Raw genomic sequence first — 12,099 nt, forward strand, 5'->3', positions numbered from 1 at the left:
ACTGAAGAGAGTGACAGTGACATCACTCCTGTCAGTCAGCAGGCTGCCGGAGATTGGAGCCTTGCAGCCGGATATCGGGCAATTATCCTGATTATCCAGCAACTCCAATCAAAAGCAAGTTCCCCTTCCTGGACCTCATGATGAGCCGACATTGACCTCCCAGCACTGCCTCAGAGCAAACAAGTCATAGGAAGGATCAGATTTATCATTCCTTGTCTGCAGATCTAAAACTCATCAAAACCAGTTCAGAGACCAAACAAACCCAACAGAGAAAAGGGGATTTCTGATCCAGCAAGCCGAGGACCTTGAAAATGTACTAAACGTTAAGCAGTCCCAGCGATGTGGAAATTTATCAAAAAACTATTTGTCCAAGGGACTAAATCGGGGTCCCAAACTACTTGTCCCTCATGACAATCTACTTGTCCTGATAAAAATAATAATGTAACCCAAACCATATTTATATCCGGTGTTTATTGTTCCACTATTACTGAATGAGACGTTTTATCACGAAGGACTGTCAATGGATGGATGTCCCTTTAACCACTTGCTGTCTGCCTGATGTTTAAAAATGGCAGGATGGTGGCACTCCAGGGGCAGGTTGCAGTTCATAAATGGCACCCGCTATTTCTAGCTGTGTGCACTCCCTGGTAGTGCGTAGCACCGCAATCCTGTGCCCGCTGTGTCCTCTGGACACAGTGAAACACCGATCGTCGGATGGGACCTCTGTACGAGGTCCCGATCATGTGATCACTGATTGGCCAATCAGTGATCACATGCAAAGTAATAAGCAAGATGTCACTTGTGACATCATTGCTTACTAAGTGTGAAATCTGTGAATGATCACTGAGGTCACATGGTACAGGGCCATTCACAACAGCCTTGTACCATGTGACAAGCTGTGACCAATCACAGCTCACTTAGTAGTTCTCAATGGCTGCAAGAATGCAGACAGAGAGAAAGAGAAATGATTGTTTTTGCATCCTATATGGGTGTAAAAGCAATCACTGTAAAAAAAAAAAAAAAAATCTTCATCACCCCCCACCATGGTGACACTGTACTGCTAGGGTGACAGTTTGTAAAAAAAAAAAAAAACATAAATAATAATATAAAAAAATAAAATAAAAATGTAAAAAAAAGTTTTAAAATTATAATTTTTGGTTATAAACTAATTTGGCTTACTTTTTTTTTTTACTAAAAAGATAACGGAATAAATTTTGGCCAAGATTTATGATGAAATATTATTTATTTGCAAAATCTTATAAGAAAAACACTTTGTTTCAAAATTTTTGGTCTTTTTCATTTACATAGCAAAAAAATAAAAATCCCAGTGGTGAATAAATACCACCAAAATAAAGCTTTATCTGTCTCAAAAAAATGGTAAAAATGTATATGGGTACAGTGTTGCATGACCGCGCAATTGTCATTCCAAGTGTGATAGCGCTGAAAATTGCCCTGAACAGGAAGGGGGTGAGAGTGTCCGGACAGGAAGTGGTTAAAGCATGAAATGACTTTGCCAGGGTGGAGAATATGAAGGTTGATGCACATGGAAGCACTTGGGTGCTCAGAACAAGCACATGCTGAGCAGACAAATCAAGCTCCAGTGTCCTCCAGGATTGGATCATTTTGTTTTCCGTTCAGCCCACTGATTGGATGAGCAATGTGAGTAATGTATGGACTGCCTTAATGAGCCGACCTTAAAGAAGGATTTCATTCCAACCAGCAACTGTTGGGACAATGAACATCTTAGTCAGGTCTACATACAACATAATGTATAGAGTGCAGGGGCCAGGAGTAAGTACAAAACACAACATAGAGAGTGCAGGGGCCAGGAGTAAGTAGAAACACAACATAGAGAGTGCAGGGGCCAGGAGTAAGTACAAACACAACATATAGAGTGCAGGGGCCAGGAGTAAGTACAAACACAACATATAGAGTGCAGGGGCCAGGAGTAAGTACAAAACACAACATAGAGAGTGCAGGGGCCAGGAGTAAGTAGAAACACAACATAGAGAGTGCAGGGGCCAGGAGTAAGTACAAACACAACATAGAGAGTGCAGGGGCCAGGAGTAAGTACAAAACACAACATAGAGAGTGCAGGGGCCAGGAGTAAGTACAAAACACAACATAGAGAGTGCAGGGGCCAGGAGTAAGTAGAAACACAACATAGAGAGTGCAGGGGCCAGGAGTAAGTACAAACACAACATAGAGAGTGCAGGGGCCAGGATGAGCACCATGTTCACATAAGAGTCCCCCCTTGCATCAAAGTCCCCATCTTTACCCCTTACGTCAGTGTCCAGCGGAGACCCCCCTTACGTCAGAGCTCAGCGGAGTCCCCCCCCCTTACGTCAGAGCTCAGCGGAGTCCCCCCCCCTTACGTCAGAGCTCAGCGGAGTCCCCCCCCTTACGTCAGAGCTCAGCGGAGTCCCCCCCCTTACGTCAGAGCTCAGCGGAGTCCCCCCCCCTTACGTCAGAGCTCAGCGGAGTCCCCCCCCCTTACGTCAGAGCTCAGCGGAGTCCCCCCCCCCTTACGTCAGAGCTCAGCGGAGTCCCCCCCCTTACGTCAGAGCTCAGCGGAGTCCCCCCCCTTACGTCAGAGCTCAGCGGAGTCCCCCCCCTTACGTCAGAGCTCAGCGGAGTCCCCCCCCTTACGTCAGAGCTCAGCGTAATCCCCCCCCTTACGTCAGAGCTCAGCGGAGTCCCCCCCCTTACGTCAGAGCTCAGCGGAGTCCCCCCCCTTACGTCAGAGCTCAGCGGAGTCCCCCCCCTTACGTCAGAGCTCAGCGGAGTCCCCCCCCTTACGTCAGAGCTCAGCGGAGTCCCCCCCCTTACGTCAGAGCTCAGCGGAGTCCCCCCCCTTACGTCAGAGCTCAGCGGAGTCCCCCCCCTTACGTCAGAGCTCAGCGGAGTCCCCCCCCTTACGTCAGAGCTCAGCGGAGTCCCCCCCCTTACGTCAGAGCTCAGCGGAGTCCCCCCCCTTACGTCAGAGCTCAGCGGAGTCCCCCCCCTTACGTCAGAGCTCAGCGGAGTCCCCCCCCTTACGTCAGAGCTCAGCGGAGTCCCCCCCCTTACGTCAGAGCTCAGCGGAGTCCCCCCCCTTACGTCAGAGCTCAGCGGAGTCCCCCCCCTTACGTCAGAGCTCAGCGGAGTCCCCCCCCTTACGTCAGAGCTCAGCGGAGTCCCCCCCCTTACGTCAGAGCTCAGCGGAGTCCCCCCCCTTACGTCAGAGCTCAGCGGAGTCCCCCCCCTTACGTCAGAGCTCAGCGGAGTCCCCCCCCTTACGTCAGAGCTCAGCGGAGTCCCCCCCCTTACGTCAGAGCTCAGCGGAGTCCCCCCCCTTACGTCAGAGCTCAGCGGAGTCCCCCCCCTTACGTCAGAGCTCAGCGGAGTCCCCCCCCTTACGTCAGAGCTCAGCGGAGTCCCCCCCCTTACGTCAGAGCTCAGCGGAGTCCCCCCCCTTACGTCAGAGCTCAGCGGAGTCCCCCCCCTTACGTCAGAGCTCAGCGGAGTCCCCCCCCTTACGTCAGAGCTCAGCGGAGTCCCCCCCCCTTACGTCAGAGCTCAGCGGAGTCCCCCCCCCCCTTACGTCAGAGCTCAGCGGAGTCCCCCCCCCTTACGTCAGAGCTCAGCGGAGTCCCCCCCCCCTTACGTCAGAGCTCAGCTGTCAACTGGACATAGAATAGGGAAGTATGAAGCTCCTGGAAGAACAGGGAGGGGGGAGGTAGATAAGGAGAGAAGGGAAGGAGGTGGGGAAAGCTCCATGGTAGAGCAGAGATCGCTCACCCCCAGGCTGCTCTCTGCAGGCTCAGACATCACCAATTGTACAACCAGATGGATCTTCAAATATCCCGCCCACGGGGCAGTCACAGAGCAGAGGGGCGGGAAGAGGCGGAGCAAAACAATCTCTCTCCTCTCCCGTCTATGCGGGGAGGGAGGGGGGAAGTGTGCTGTCTGAACAAGTGTCACAGACACTGAGAGTGCCCAGCTATAGCTCGCCCCCCCCCTCGGAGTCTACCAATCACTTTCTTAAGTAAGCCCTGCTGCTTGCCTGCAACAGGGATAAATGTAAGAACACATCCTGCACAGCGCCCAGAACTACATGTCCGGAGAGTCGGGGGATAGGATTTGTAAATCCCTGAGTCCAAACTAAATGTGTTCCCATGGGGGGAGTAGTCCTTCAATGTCCAGCAACCCTCCTATTCCCCCCTCACATCCACATCCTATTATTGTGTGACCAATACCATCCAAATCATTCTTACTTTCATTTCCCAAAGTTATCCGTCTACAAGGAGACCTGTATAGATCACATGATGGCACCAATGAGGATGGAGGAGGACCGGAGTCACATGACTGAGAAGATACTAAACCTCACCCTGGAGATCATCTACCTGCTGACCGGAGAGGTGAGGAGGATTCTGGGAGGTCACATGACATCACTCTTATCTCTATTAATAAAACACAGACCTGACCGGAGAGGTGAGGAGGATTCTGGGAGGTCACATGACATCACTCTCATCTCTATTAATAAAACACAAATCCGACCGGAGAGGTGAGGAGGATTCTGGGAGGTCACATGACATCACTCTCAACTCTATTAATAAACCACAGACCTGACCGGAGAGGTGAGGAGGATTCTGGGAGGTCACATGACATCACTCTTATCTCTATTAATAAAACACAGACCTGACCGGAGAGGTGAGGAGGATTCTGGGAGGTCACATGACATCACTCATCTCTATTAATAAAACACAGACCTGACTGGAGAGGTGAGGAGGATTCTGGGAGGTCACATGACATCACTTATCTCTATTAATAAAACACAGACCTGACCGGAGAGGTGAGGAGGATTCTGGGAGGTCACATGACATCACTCTCATCTCTATTAATAAAACACAAATCCGACCGGAGAGGTGAGGAGGATTCTGGGAGGTCACATGACATCACTCTCAACTCTATTAATAAACCACAGACCTGACCGGAGAGGTGAGGAGGATTCTGGGAGGTCACATGACATCACTCTTATCTCTATTAATAAAACACAGACCTGACCGGAGAGGTGAGGAGGATTCTGGGAGGTCACATGACATCACTCTCATCTCTATTAATAAAACACAGACCTGACCGGAGAGGTGAGGAGGATTCTGGGAGGTCACATGACATCACTCTCATCTCTATTAATAAAACACAGACCTGACTGGAGAGGTGAGGAGGATTCTGGGAGGTCACATGACATCACTCTCATCTCTATTAATAAAACACAGACCGGACCGGAGAGGTGAGGAGGATTCTGGGAGGTCACATGACATCACTCTCATCTCTATTAATAAAACACAGACCGGACCGGAGAGGTGAGGAGGATTCTGGGAGTCTAACATGATATTCCTATTGTTTCCTCTATACAGAGATTTCCTCTTCTGAAGTCAGGTGATCATATGACCATCACAGTGCCTCCATGTGACTCCCTAAACCCTGAGAGACACAACATGCAGAAGATTCTAGAAGTCACCAAGAAGATGATGGAGCTGCTGACAGGAGAGGTGAGCGGTGCCGGGAATTCTGGGACATTCTCCAGTAACAGACAAGGGATGTGTCTGGATGGTGACTGTATCATTGTGTGTGTCAGGTTCCTATAAGGTGTCAGGGTGTCACTGTCTATTTCTCCATGGAGGAGTGGGAGTATTTAGAAGGACACAAGGATCTCTACAAGGACGTCATGATGGACAATCAGCCGCCCCTCACATCACCGGGTAAGAGGAGACTTTATTGTAAAGGAGAGAGCAGTACGGAGGATCCACCTAGATCCCCCATCATCTGATAAACACATAGAAACAATGGATTCAGTCAGTGTGTGTGTTTCCTACAGATGGATCCAGTCATGGGAACCCACCAGAGAGATGTCCCCGTCCTCTGTATTCCCGGGATTCCACACAGGAAGGTCACACCATCCCTCACCATCATCAGGTAGATGATGACAATTATTGGTAGTTGTGATTTATACACAGCATGTTTGTTACAATGAATGTTTTATTATATCTTTCAGAGTGGAATCCTCGGGGATGATAATATTGATGTTAAAGAAGAGTATAAAGAGGAGGATGAGGAGTATGGAGTGATGGAGGAGTTTTCAGAAGGACACAAGGATATGATGGAGCCACCTAATACCAGGAACCCACCAGAGAGATGTCCCCGTCCTCTGTATTCCCGGGATTCCACACAGGAAGGTCACACCATCCCTCCCCATTGCAAGGTTGGTGGGATGGAGCATCTAGAACATGAACTCATAGAGACAATGTGTGGATGTTTATGTGACATTATATTTTACAGATGATATTTTCTCTCATTTCCTTGATTTAGAGTGGAGATCCAATCGATATAGAATTTGAGGTGAAAGCAGAAGAAGAAGAGGCGTATGTGAGGGATGATCAGCAGTCTATGGAGGAGGATGGAATAACGGGGACATTTATAGAGGAGGACACTCCTACAGAGATCAGCACAGGTGGGTCATGAACACTAAATCCATTCCTCCACCCATACTGCTCACTGATTGGTCCAGAGTAGGGCGGGGACTGGGTGATATCAGCCTGTAATCCCCTGGTCACTTTCCTGAGCTGTGTTCCCCGTCCTGTATTCCTGGATTTCTCTCGGATAATCTTCCTTCTCTGTGCTGCAGACACAATTTATGTCTCTAGACTGGATTTATGGAGGTTCTGGGGTTCAGCTGGCAGCAAAATGTGGATTTTCGCCATAGACATTACTAGACCTAGACACCTGGGGTGTGTGATTTGAGTCTTCTTCCCCATTCCCGGGTCTAGTAAGATCTCTGACAGAACATTTCTCCCAGGGTTCCTTGCTCTGTTATCTGCTGGCTGTGCCGGGTGGAGGGATATGTCTGTAATGTCTCAGACCCAAGTCACTGAGTGCAGTCTCAGGAGATGGGAGGCAGCAGTAAACATTTAATCTTCCACTGATTACTGAATACCAGTATTATGAGTCCTGACCCTTACACTGTATAATTTATATTGTACATTACATACTCCTGACCCCTGCACTATATACTCTATGTTGTACATTATATACTTCTGACCCCTGCATTATATTCTCTGTTGTAAATTACATACTCCTGACCGATGCAATATATAGTCTATTTTTTATAATACATACTCTTGACCCCTGCACTATATACTCTATGTTGTACATTACATACTCCTGACCCCTGCACTATATACTCTATGTTGTACATTACATACTCCTGACCCCTGCACTATATACTCTATGTTGTACATTACATACTCCTGACCTTTACACTGCATACTCTATTTTGTACATTACATACTCCTGACCCCTGCATTATCTACTCTGTTGTGCAATACATACCCCTGACCCCTGCACTATATGCTTTATGTTGTACATTGCATACTCCTGACCCCTGCACTATATGCTTTATGTTGTACATTGCATACTCCTGACCCCTGCTCTATATACTCTTATGTTGTACATTACATACTCCTGACCTTTACACTACATACTCTATTTTGTACATTACATACTCCTGATCCCTGCACTATATACTTTATGTTGTACATTATATTCTCGTTACCCCTGCACTTTTTATTATGTTGTGCATTACATACTCCTAACCCCTGCACTATATACTCTGTTGTGCATTACATACTCCTGATCCCTGCACTTTATACTTTATGTTGTACATTACATACTCCCCACCCCTGCACTATATACTCTGTTTTACATTACATACTCCTGACCCCTGCACTAAATACTCCATGTTGTACATTACATCCTTCTGACCCCTGAACTATATACTCCATGTTCTGCATTACATCCTCTGGACCCCTGCACTATATACTCCATGTTGTACATTACATACTCCTGACCCCAGCAATATATAGTCTATGTTGTACATTACATACTCCTGACCCCTGCACTATATATCTATGATGTGCATTACATTCTCCTGACCCCTGCACTATATACTCTGTTGTACATTACATTCTCCTGACCACTGCACTTTATACTCCATGTTGTACATTACATACTCCTGACCCCTGCACTATATACTCTATGCTGTACATTACATACTTCTGACCCCTGCACTATATACTCTATGTTGTACATTACATACTCCTGACCCCTACATTATATACTCTGTTGTGCATTACATATCCCTGCACTATATACTATATATTGTACATTAAACTCTGCTGCCCCCTGCCCTATATACTCTGTTGTACATTACATACTCCCCACCCCTGCACTATATACTCTGTTTTACATTACATACTCCTGACCCCTGCACTAAATACTCCATGTTGTACATTACATCCTTCTGACCCCTGCACTATATACTCCATGTTCTGCATTACATCCTCTGGACCCCTGCACTATATACTCCATGTTGTACATTACATACTCCTGACCCATGCACTATATAATCTATTTTGTGCATTACATTCTCCTGACCCCTGCACTATATACTCTGTTGTACATTTCATACTCCTGACCCATGCACTATATACTCCATGTTGTACATTACATACTCCTGACCCCTGCACTATATACTCTATGCTGTACATTACATACTCCTGACCCCTGCACTATATACTCTGTTGTACATTACATTCTCCTGACCACTGCACTTTATACTCTTAGTTGTATATTACATTCTCCTGACCACTGCACTTTATACTCTGTGTTGTATATTACATACTCCTGACCCCTGCACTACATACTCTGTGTTGTATATTACATACTCCTGACCCCTGCACTATATCCTCTATGTTGTACATTACATACTCCTGACCCCTGCACTATATCCTCTATGGTGTACATTACATACTCCTGACCCCTGCACTATATACTCCATGTTGTACATTATATACTCCTGACCCCTACACTATATACTCTGTTGTACATTCCATACTCCTGACCCCTGCACTATATACTCCATGTTGTACATTACATACTCCTGACCCCTGCACTATATACTCCATGTTGTACATTACATACTCCTGACCCCTGCTCTATATACTCCATGTTGTACATTACATACTCCTGACCCCTGCTCTATATACTCCATGTTGTACATTACATACTCCTGACCCCTACACTTTATACTCTGTTGTACATTCCATACTCCTGACCCCTGCACTATATACTCCATGTTGTACATTACATAGTCCTGACCCCTGCACTATATACTCTATGTTGTACATGACATACTCCTGACCCCTGCACTATATACTCTATGTTGTACATGACATACTCCTGACCCCTGCACTATATACTCTATGTTGTACATTCCATAGTCCTGACTTCTTCTCTCCCCCCTCCCCCCACTGCTATATATACACATAATATGGATTCTCTTTTGTTCCCCCCATTTCCTCCCAACTGGACATTTTATATCGGATGATGTGATTGGAGCACAGACTTTTACATGGTGATAATAATGTGATAACACCCTCCAACTTTGGACCCTTAAACAGAAAGTGATAATGAGGGAGGAGTCAATACCCCAATGATGGTGGTCTTCAGGATCAGTCCAGTCTTCATCTTGGTTGTTCTCCCCCCATCCTCACTCTCTGACCTCTGGTGGGGCTCAGCCCCGCTGTTCTTCATGACTAAATCATGGACTAAATAAGGAAGTGCAGTACTTCTTGTGTTGGGAAGATGGCGATGAGTGATAGAGGGGGTGGGGACCCTCGTCCTATAATCCCCTCATCACTGTCCCTCCTATAAAAGACAGTTCTGGTTGTTTCCTCACTCTCTGACTAAGGTCCATGAATAAAGAAATGACCTGGTAGGAGATCAGAGGAGCCATTTCCTAGTTCCCTTGAGGGTGGAATTGTAAGCTCCTCAGAGACCAAGCTGCCTGATGTGGGCGGAGTCCTGGTTTGAGGGAACCAATCAGCTCCTGTCTAGTAATCCTCTTTGTCTTTGTATTTTAGTCCATGGCCGGGAGATGAGGAAAACCTCTGAGGATTGTCTCACTTTGTCTCCAGACTGGAAAGTAGAAGATGAGGACATCACACAGTATAGTCCAGGAGAAAACCCGGCTCCCTCCAATGTCCATCCGGCACCACCCAGTGTAGATGGACCATCGGATTCCTTGTATCCTGAGGAACCTCAGACTGTGCGGGACCGGCCCGCCCTTCCAACAGAGAAAAGCTTCTCCTGTACTGAGTGCGGGAAGAGGTTCCATTCTAAATCTGGTCTTAATGTGCATAAAAGATCTCATACAGGGGAGAAACCGTATTCCTGTCCTGAGTGCGGGAAATGTTTTTCAGTGAAGTCCAATCTTTACAGTCATCAGAGATCTCACACAGGGGAAAAGCCATATTCCTGTCCTGAGTGCGGGAAATGTTTTTCAAGGAAGTCCATTCTTTACACCCATCAGAGATCTCACACGGGGGAGAAGCCGTATTTCTGTCTTGAGTGCGGGAAATGTTTTTCACAGAAGCCCAATCTTTATAAACATCAGCGATATCATACAGGTGAGAAGCCATATTCCTGTCCTGAGTGCGGGAAGGATTTTTATTCTAAATCTAGTCTTAATATGCATAAAAGATCTCACACGGGGGAGAAGCCATATTCTTGTCCTGAGTGTGGGAAAAGTTTTTCACAGAAGTCCGATCTGCACATACATCAGAGATCTCACACGGGGGAGAAGCCGTATTCTTGTCCTGAGTGTGGGAAAAGTTTTTCACAGAAGTCTGATCTGCACATACATCAGAGATCTCACACGGGGGAGAAGCCGTATTCTTGTCCGGAGTGTGGGAAATGTTTTTTAGTGAAGTCCCATCTTTCCAGACATCAGAGATCTCACACGGGGAAGAAGCCATATTCCTGTCCTGAGTGCGGGAAGGATTTTTGTTCTAAATCTAGTCTTAATATGCATAAAAGATCTCACACGGGGGAGAAGCCATGTTCTTGTCCTGAGTGTGGGAAAAGTTTTTCACAGAAGTCCGATCTGCACAAACATCAGAGATCTCACACGGGGGAGAAGCCGTATTCTTGTCCTGAGTGTGGGAAAAGTTTTTCACAGAAGTCCGATCTGCACATACATCAGAGATCTCACACGGGGGAGAAGCCGTATTCTTGTCCGGAGTGTGGTAAATGTTTTTTAGTGAAGTCCCATCTTTCCAGACATCAGAGATCTCACACGGGGAAGAAGCCATATTCCTGTCCTGAGTGTGGGAAATCTTTTTCAGAGATGTACAGTCTTTACACACATCAGAGATCTCACACGGGGGAGAAGCCATATTCCTGTCCTGAGTGTGGGAAATCTTTTTCAGAGATGTACAGTCTTTACACACATCAGAGATCTCACACGGGGGAGAAGCCACTTTCCTGAGTGAGGGAAATGTTCCTCACTGAAGTCCTGTCTTCCTTTACATCAGGGGTCCCACACAACCCTGGAGGTGTATTAGTGCCTTGAGTGTGGGAAATGTCTTCTAGATGAATGTTGCTGGACATCCCAGCTCTCATGTGGGGAAGAAGCACACCCTGATATACACCTCAGATATACTCCATGGCTGATCTTCATCATGGAAGAAACAGTCCATAAGGAGATCAGAGGTCCCCAAAGACATGGATGAAGTGTGGGACCGGGTTGGCCATTGATGGCAGGAGAAGAATAAAAATGGAGTCCTGCCCTGTGATTGGCTGAGTACATTTTGTGGTGGGAGATTTCACAAACACTTGGAGGTGTATGGAGAACAATGTTGAACGGATGTGACCGACATTCTCCAGCTGGGAGGAGTTTTGGCCGTATTTTATTTCTTATGATCATTGGCTCCATCTAGTGGCCATAAAATATATTGGGCTAGTTTTACTGATGGAGATATTTCATAAATATCACCTCATTGTGGCCACTAGATGGAGCCGGCGATCATAGGAAATCACTGTGTTACTTAACATAGGGCCGGATGTTGTCACAGCTGGAGGAATGATTGTCTCATTGGTCCAATGAATGTTCTATAAATAGAGCCCTTGGGGGGTACATGCGTGGCCGGCTCCTGGATGGACGCGCTTTGAGTTCAGCTCCATCCACCCGCCAGATACAGTGCGGCTCATCCCGACACC

The 12,099-nt window shown here is 47.0% G+C and overlaps 1 protein-coding gene across 1 annotated transcript in view; it reads left to right on the plus strand.

The window, feature by feature from the left end:
* Positions 1-9,976: 9,976 nt before the first annotated feature.
* LOC149441821 (uncharacterized) overlaps positions 9,977-12,099 on the plus strand; it is a 69,494-nt gene continuing 67,371 nt past the window's right edge. The window contains exon 1 of the mRNA XM_089656861.1: positions 9,977-11,162. Coding sequence (XP_089512987.1) covers positions 9,977-11,162 — 1,186 coding nt within the window. The remainder of the gene's footprint in view (positions 11,163-12,099) is intronic.

This window comes from Staurois parvus, unplaced genomic scaffold (genome assembly GCF_062004578.1).
Source record: "Staurois parvus isolate SC_StPar_1 unplaced genomic scaffold, SC_StPar_1.0 ptg000942l, whole genome shotgun sequence".
NCBI classification, from domain to species: domain Eukaryota; kingdom Metazoa; phylum Chordata; class Amphibia; order Anura; family Ranidae; genus Staurois; species Staurois parvus.